Source organism: Corvus brachyrhynchos, unplaced genomic scaffold (genome assembly GCF_000691975.1).
Source record: "Corvus brachyrhynchos isolate BGI_N302 unplaced genomic scaffold, ASM69197v1 scaffold262, whole genome shotgun sequence".
Taxonomy (NCBI): domain Eukaryota; kingdom Metazoa; phylum Chordata; class Aves; order Passeriformes; family Corvidae; genus Corvus; species Corvus brachyrhynchos.
Window position 1 is genome coordinate 114625 of NW_008236626.1, and position 8673 is coordinate 123297.

At 39.5% G+C, this 8673-nt stretch overlaps 2 protein-coding genes across 2 annotated transcripts in view; one reads left to right on the forward strand and one right to left on the reverse strand.

Annotated features, from left to right (window-relative positions):
* CCNG1 (cyclin G1) overlaps nucleotides 1–3827 on the forward strand; it is a gene marked incomplete at its 5' end in the record, with an annotated part of 4962 nt that extends 1135 nt beyond the window's left edge. Inside the window, 5 exons of the mRNA XM_008644222.2 lie at nucleotides 99–352; nucleotides 941–1019; nucleotides 1102–1200; nucleotides 1445–1639; nucleotides 2286–3827. Of these exons, the coding sequence (XP_008642444.1) occupies nucleotides 99–352; nucleotides 941–1019; nucleotides 1102–1200; nucleotides 1445–1636 (624 nt within the window). The remainder of the gene's footprint in view (nucleotides 1–98; nucleotides 353–940; nucleotides 1020–1101; nucleotides 1201–1444; nucleotides 1640–2285) is intronic.
* Nucleotides 3828–4795: 968 nt separating this feature from the next.
* NUDCD2 (NudC domain containing 2) lies at nucleotides 4796–7512 on the reverse strand (the record flags this gene model as incomplete). Its single annotated transcript, XM_008644223.2, has 3 exons — nucleotides 4796–5199; nucleotides 6102–6253; nucleotides 7458–7512. Coding segments are annotated over 3 exons (291 nt in total), but the record flags the coding sequence as incomplete, so codon positions are not given.
* Between the last annotated feature and the right edge of the window lie 1161 nt (nucleotides 7513–8673).

Sequence of the window (8673 nt, forward strand, 5' to 3'; positions counted from 1 at the left end):
CCTGAAATAGATCTGTGCCTACAGTTTGATACTTCATGTGGTAATAGCTGATCAGAGGCCTACTTCTTTGAAAATAACAACAGTTCACTTTTCTTTAGGTACAGCCTAAACACTTGGGCTGTGTTGGACTCAGCTGCTTCTACTTGGCTGTGAAGGCATCAGAAGAAGAGAGAAATGTGCCCTTAGCCACTGACTTAATTCGAATAAGCCAGTATAGGTTCACTGTTTCAGATATGATGAGAATGGAGAAAATCATATTGGAGAAATTGTGTTGGAAAATCAAAGCTACAACAGCCTTCCAATTTCTACAGCTCTATCATTCATTTATTCATGAGAATTTAAGCTGTGAAAGGTACAATAACTGATACTGATTTTGCTATAACTGCCTATGATCGGGAAATGTAGAATGTAGAAAAATAAGCAGGGAAGTTGCTTGAGTAATTGACCTTTCTGTACTTCAAAAATCCCACAAACTTTCCCCCTTGCTGGTAATGGTCATAAATGTGAGTATCTGTGGTTTAGTATTATTGTAATTTTAAATATTGTTTGCATAAATTGAGTATTGCTCTCTGAGCCGAAAACCAAACTTGCTCAATAATGATGGTATAATAAATCTCTACTTATGCTGCAGTGAAGTATTGCCTCATTGTAAAGATTGCAAAATCTGGCTCAAGAAAGATTCCTTTTGCTAGTAAGCACTGAAATTCCTTGTTAAGCCTGCTTTGATAATGCAACTCTCCCCAGTGTAACACAAGATTTATTTTTGGCATTGGGACTGCCAAAACTGAACACCTGTTTGAATGTAACCCTAGAACTTCTGGGACAAATGAGGCCTTTGTTTAGATAATTAACATTCTTGCTGCTTCTCTGAGTTTCCAGAGTGATGCTGCCTTGATCAATCTTGCATTCCTCTAGATTCACTCATCTGTTTTTATTACAGGGGAAAATACCTTAATTTTGAGAGACTTGAGACACAGCTAAAGGCCTGTCACTGCAGAATCATGTTTTCTAAAGCCAAGGTAAACATCTTGAAAGTTCAAAAAAAAATTAACTGCTGAAACTTAACAAAGCAGTGTTTAAAAACATTTTCTCTCTCTCCAGCCTTCTGTCTTGGCACTGTCTATTATGGCACTAGAGATAGAAGAACAAAAACTGCTGGAGTTGACGGAGGCATTGGAATTTCTGCAATTACATTCCAAGGTATGTGCAGATAAAATTTCAGGGGAGGATGGAAGAAAAACGCATGGAAAGGTCTACACAATGGGGAAGGGACAGGTGCATTGGCAAATTGGTTTCTTTTGTGGCTTTCTTGTGGTTTTTTTTGGTTTTTTGTCATTTGGCCTGGGATATTTGGCTGCCTGTCTTGTTGAAGAAGCTGAAAGTACATGTATAAAGTAAAGATCTAATTAGTTATTAACATATGCCATTCTGTCTTGTTATGTAGATAAATAACAGAGAATTGACCTTCTGGAAGGAGCTGGTGTTAAAGTGCCTTATGGAATATTCCTCAAGCAAGTGTTCCAAACCAAATGTGCAGAAATTAAAATGGATTGTGTCTGGACGTACAGCTCGGCAGCTTAAACATAGCTACTACAGAATAACACACCTTCCTACCATTCCAGAGACCACCTCATAATAGGTAACTCCTTGTAAAATGAACTTCTGATCTTGTAAAATCAACTTCTGATAATGTAGAAGTAAAGTTAGCTTGTAACTACCTGCAGGTTCCTTATAGGTTACCTCCTGGAATCATGTAATGTAAGTGTAGTAGGCCTGTTCTTGTGTTCATGCTTAAGCCAGTGCTGTACCTAAAGAAGTGACAACCTAATTAATGTATGAACATTGGAGAAAGAACTGATATGTGTTGTGGTAGCAGAAATGTTCTACAGACAAATTATTTCATTCACACTAAAATGTGGAGTAAAGCTGGGAAAAAGGGGAAAAAAAACTTGCCTTGCTCCTATCCCAAGAAGAAAACCAGCCTGTTAGAATGAGTTTCTTGTAATTGTTCACTTAAGCCACTTACAAGACAGTTTTATGCAGTTTTACTTGTATAACTGTTTAGTCAAGGCTAAAATCTGTAATTCAGTTATTCCTTTACTTCAGTTACTGTTTTACTCTGCAAAAATGGTGAACTACTTCCTTACCTAGACTTTACTTCCAGAGGCTACACATTTTTCTATAACCACTGTCTTCCTGTTGTCTTGTTGTATTAAGATCTCATGCTTTGTTTGGCTCTTGTAGAAAGCACTTCAGTTGACTGGTTGGTTTGGATTTTTTTACAGGAATACAATAAAATAAGAAGACCATCCTGTGACTTTGTCAACAGGCACACAAATATTTGAGAAACAGTCTGAACCATGATCTTAATAATGAAGAACTCAACTCATGGAAAGAATATGTAACATTTCAGACTAAAGATCCTTCCAGCAAATACCAGTTCTTTCAATGATGAATACAACAGTATGTGGTGTCAGTTTTCAGTCTTACTTGGTAGACTGTTTCCTAGTCAGTGAAATAGCAATCCCAATACAAGGAATTTTAACACCTTATAGTTTGTAGAGCAGCTTGTGTAATCTAACCTTGGTTTACAGTAACTGCAGGTGCTGAATTAGATACTAATTTTTAAAACCTGGTTCACTTTCTGGGGAGTATGCAATACCAGGAAAATCTTACGTGCAATAATGCAGTGCTGCAGTGTGTTAAGAAATGAAAGACTAATCCCACTCAATATTGACGACAACAGCAAATACCTGCCAGCTTACCTGGTGTGCTGTTTGGGCAGTACCTTGTGTCCACATGTTCCTGCTGGGATGGGCACTGGCCTCCTACCGCAGTCACATTAAACATTAGCCTATGTGATACCCACTGAACATGTTGAGTAGGCAGAGCAGGAGAAAAGAGAAACTTTACTGTGTTCCTTTAAAAAAGGCAGTCACTAAGCATCAGTAACTGCAGTATTTTGTAAGAGCTGTGGTTTACTGATGCCACAAGTTATCTCATAGAGTGTAAAAACTTTGTGATACCTAATGAAGACTAAGCGAAAGAACTGGGTCACATGCCCTAAATCTGGCTTTAGTTTTCCAGAGTTTTGCTGTACTAAAAGCTGATGCTGAAAAGGCACATTATTACAAGTACAGTAGGAGCAGGGCTAGTTCCCCATCTTGGCCTTTGTTTAGGAGAAGTTGAGAAACTTTGAAGATTGCTTCAACTCTGATCTCTTTAATGGTAAGCTTTGTAAAACACAACTGTTTATTCTGAAGACCAGGTCAGTATTTGAGGCATATCATGCTTCTAGTGCTAACAAGGAAGTGAATGATAAGAATACTATTGTATGTTAGATAAAAAGAGGGTCTGGGAGAGTGTTGCTAATGTCCTCTTGAATTCTGCATCACTGTGGGGCAGGGGCTGTTGGCAACAGGCTGTTAAACCTGATTGTCATATGGACTGATGGAGTGGAGAAGGAGAGATCAGAGTGTGGGATGAGGTGTTAGCCAGCCAACCCTTTCCTGTAATGGTACCAGCTGAGGTGGAAACCATTCTTTGCATATCTCAAACTAGTTAAAGCTTTCACAGTCACAGGAGACTCTGTACCAAAGCTCTCTACTGGACAAATCTAGTCTTCTCATGAGCTCATGGGAGTGATTGCACTGCAAAACGTGTAACTGGGTATTGCACCTGCCAGTGCTGCCTGGGCATTGTGCTGACCTGTGCAAAGTGATTCAAAGGTGTGGTCAGGCTACTGGGAGAGGATGCGATGTGCAGTTCTCATTGTCCTGTCTCAAGATATGTACCTTTAAATTAAACATTGAAATGTGCTTAACTAAGTAGCTTTCTTCTTGTCTGTTATGAAACATCTTAGTAGGAAGCCTATAAACATGATTTATACCTGGAGAGTACCTGGAGAAAAATTTCCAGGCAGGAGGTAGGATATAATGGATATTTTTTTTCCAATTTATTTTTATAAGGAGCAGCTAGACAACCACATGAGAAAATGTTAAGTATCTTATGATATCTGTTCTTCAACAGTGAATGGGTCAGAATGGGTCAGGCTGGAAGGGACTATGGGTGGGATCAGCTGGTCCCACCTCCCTGCTCAAGCAGGGTCATCCCAGAATACATGACCATAGGATTTCATCCAGACATTTCTTGATTAACCCCAGTAAGTCCAAACTGTCTCTGGGAAACCTGTTCCTGTGCACAGTCACTGCACAGGGAAGAACATCTTCCTCATGCCCAGGTGGAACTTCCTCGGCATCAGTTTGTGCCCATTGTCTCTTGTCCTGTTGCTGGGCACTACAGAGCAGAGCCTGGTCCCTGCTCTGAGCCCTCCCTGCAGACAGGGACAGACAAGGATGAGGTCCCCTCAGCTGTTTTCTCCTCTCGAGGCTGAACAGCCCCAGTTCCCAAAGCCTTTCCTTGTAGGGATGTCCTCCCTTCCACAGCCTCCACAGCCTCTGCTGGACTCATTCCAGGAGTTCCATGTCCCTCCTGTCCTGAGGAGCCCAACTGGACACAGCACTCCAGATGTGGCCTCATCAGGGCTGAGGAGAGGGGCAGGATCACCTCCCTGACCTTCTGGCAATGTTCTTCCTGATTCACCCCAGGATACCATTGGCCTTCTTGTCCCCCAGGACACTGCTGGCTCAGGGACAGCTCAATGTCCACCAGGACCCCAAGGTCCTTCTCCACAGAGCTGTCCTCCAGCAGATCAGCCCCAGCCTGATGCATGGGGAGATGCCTTCCCAAGTGTAGATAAGCACGAATAAGATATCCTTGCATAAAGACAAGTGGCAGATTTGTAACTGATTGGTTTACTATGGTGTTCCTAAAAAAAAAAAACCACCCAAGCAAAACATTCTGCTTAAAGACGTTACTTTTTTATGTACACCTTCCTCTATAGTTTGTGCCTTAGTATTACAAAGTTAGCACAGCTTATAAATCAGCTGGTAACATTTTGTCTTCATTCTGCTGGAAAAGATCTTCTTTCTCTTCACTGAAGTAATTACTTTTGTGAACAATCCATTGAAGAGATCACTGAAGTCTTCAATAGTTACATGATTCCAGTCCTTAACTGTAAAATGTAATTTGCCTAAAGCATCACATACAAAAAGTTTACTTTTCAAGACTAGAAAAGTCTGGTCCTCCTTTGCTGTAGTTTCCAGAAATTTCTGCCCCACTGAAGTCAAATCCAGGGTTCTGATGGAGGTAAAATTAAAAATTGTTTAGAATAAAAATGCTTTAAAAAATCTCAGCCCACAAACAAAAACCCTAAAATGCTTCTTGTTAATATTCTGCCATTGTTAACAAGAACATGTAACAACCAACTTGTCAAACATTTATCACAGCACTGAAATTCTCGGAAAATGTGTCAACAAACTTTGAATTGCCATAGTTTGGTTGCCTACTGCTGAAGTGACTTTGTAATGCTGTTCTTGACTTGGCAAGCAGATCTCCCAGAAAAGAAGTATTACGGAAAGTTTAAGAGATCTGGCTTTTGGTGTCCTTTGGAATTGCCTTTTGAAAATCTACGTACATGCCCTGATGGATAACAAGGTTCATAAAACTGCTGTTCTCTTTTGCAGTACATAGCGTGCTGATTCAGCTGCTAAGTAAAATGATGTAATTCTACAACTCTGCAGACATGTACAGGAATAGTTGTCTGCTAAAGGTATAGCAAAACAATTTAAGCACTTTTAGTGAAAGCGCAAGGAAACATCTTTCCCAGCTAACTATTCTACTCCATCTTACGTTATAAACAAGCATATCCAGTAGTTTGATGTTCAAACTTTACTGTAAATATGGCTATGTCATAATTCTAGATAATAGTAGAAGTTGTGTGTAGCCTAAAAAGTGAAGACTTGTTAGGAAGATGAAGTAAAACAGCAATAGCCTCTCTAAACTCACCTGAACTTTTCACAAACCTTACAGACAGAGTGCAGACAGAATAATCTCTTCAAAGCCCAGTAATAAAACCTTGTAAGCATTTTATAGATATTGAACTAAATCATGTATTTCCATTGCATTTTCTCAGCTTTCCTGGCCATAACCTCTGTGTGGTAACAAAAAATATAAGGAGTAATTATGGTCCTTTAACTTACTTCTCTTTGGAATCGCTCCAGTGTAAGTTTCCTTTGCATCTGGTCCTGCACCCAAGGATCAGCAGCATATTCATTTTCTAACAGAGATGTCCAACAATTTCCAGCGTCTCTATTTGTCTTCATTAGAACAATTCGTATCAGCTGCCTGTCTTCTGTTGAATGAAAAAACATAGAACAACCTTTAAACTCAGTCCTACGTGCTGGTTCTTTTCTTGGTTTGGTGAATTCACCATTAACAAGCACAAGATGTGAAGTAATTTAAATTCTTAATGCCAATGCCAATCTGGTTCTTGATAAATAAATAAACATTAATAAGAAAAAAAAGGCTAAAGCAAAGACAGCCTGTACTGTCATCTCTCCCCTTCTGGCCTGTGAAATGCTGAAGCTGTTTTAAGGGATTAAAACACAGATTGTAAGTACTTCTATTGCAAACATAGAGGTTCACAACAGAGAAAAGATTTAATCTATTAATACAGACAACTCTGCTAAGGCAATAATGAAAAATTTGAGGTCAGGCTTTACAGAGAGTTATTACCAACAGAAGCTAGAACTAAGTTTTAGCAACATATGAACAGATGATTATTTAAAAACTGTGTATGCCCATAGAGAATATATTGGAAGCATGTTTCAAAGTAAATGTGCAGGGTATTTAGTTCTACTGAAGTGAATAAATACAGCATTAGAAGTGTATTTTGAAGATCATTCACATACTGAAAAAGACTGGGCTTCACTTCACAATGTGTGTTAACACTTCTAGTTTAAGGATTGATTGATTATTTAGTAATTTAAAATAAATATTGACGGGAAAAGAAAATCCTTCATAGGAAAACAATGAGAGGCACAGTCCATAAATATGATTGCCAAACCCCAAAATATTCTGAATACTTTACAGTGTTTATGATACAATGGCCAGATACATTTTTTCCTCATTATATATATATACACCTTAGTGTGATTTTTAAATTTCTTTCTGATTCTCTTGCACTGTAGATTTTGACACTCATTCAAAAAATGTAATGCATAAAAAGTAATAATTATGGAGATTCATAGGCCACACAACTGTACCGTAACTGTTTACCTTTAAATGAAGATTTGCAAAAAACTTCTCACTATATGAAGATGTTTGTAACCCATCGATTATGACCTTCCAGGATGTGGCATTTTCTCATTAACCTTAGTCTCAAGTGCTTTTGTAATACCTCAATTCCTTAATCCTGCAATAATGATTGCCTTTTTACAAAGTTATGAACAGGGAAGAAAGTAATCTTTCCCATTGATAAAGAGGGGGTAAACTATTCTGCAGTGTCTATTGGAAAGTTTTACTGCCTTTATATCACTTCAGATGTAGGTTATTACCTAAGGTCCATGTTCCTTCATCAGTTACTGTAGAGTCAAAAAGCTTACCCTGCAAAAGATAGGTACAATATTAAAAATCAGTAAAACGTCTTCAGCATCTAGTTCACATTGTTATGAAGTTTTACTCACAACCACCTTCTATTCTGCTGAAAATGAACAGAGTGATCTGGCCCTACAAATACAGACTTGCATGTAGCCTTGTCAAAGAATATAATTGCTTGTTATGCAATTTTTAAAAAAATGAAGCATTTAATATCTGTCATTGTTTCAGTATCTGGAGTCATTGAAAAGGCTTGTGTTTCTCAGCAGGTAATGCCATTTTTAATAATCTTGTCATGAAAATGCAAGTGTTTTTGCCAGGAGTAACATCTAGCTCTGGTGCAGGATACAGACAGTATGAGCAGTTCATTATAAATGTGAAAGTAAATCTGTCTTTAGGCTGGGTTTTTTTTTGGCTTTCTGGAGCAATTGAAGCTGTGCACTGAAATGCTGCCCACATCCACGTTAAAATCCATGTGAATTTGTATCTTTATTTTTCATAGAATCACAGAATGGTTTGGGTTGGAAGGGACCTTGAAGTTCATCTCATTCCAGCTCCCTGCCATGGGCCAGGACACCTTCCACTATCCCAGGTTGTTCCAAGCTCTGCCCAACCCAGCCTTGAACACTTCCAGAGATGGGCATCCACAGCTCCTCTGGGGAACCTGTGCCAGGGCTTCACTCATTTCTTCCTAACATCCAGTATAACACTGTCTTCTGACTATTTAAAGCCCTTCCCCCTTGTCCCATCACTACATGTAAGAACTCCCTCTCCAGCTCTCTTTCCATGTACTGGAGTACATGCACCATCTGAAAAACCTCGTGCAGGTTTTCCAAGGAATGTCATTTTTAATGTATCAAACCTGGGATAAAGAACAGCCACCACAGGGCACAGGTGTGCAAACCTTCTCCCAGGCGACTAATGACAGCACATGATGACACAGTCTGAGCTGTGCCAGGGCAAGTCTGGGTTGGACATCAGGAAGAAATTTCACAGAAACTGTGATTAGACATTGGATCGGGCTGCCCAGGGAGGTGGCGGAGTCACAGTTCCTGGAGGGGACTGTGTTTAAGGAAAGCCCACGGTCGGTTGACACAGTCGCGCATAGGCTGGACTCGATGATTTCAAAGGTATTTTATAACCGAATTGAGCCCGTGCCCCCCCGGCGCCTCGCGG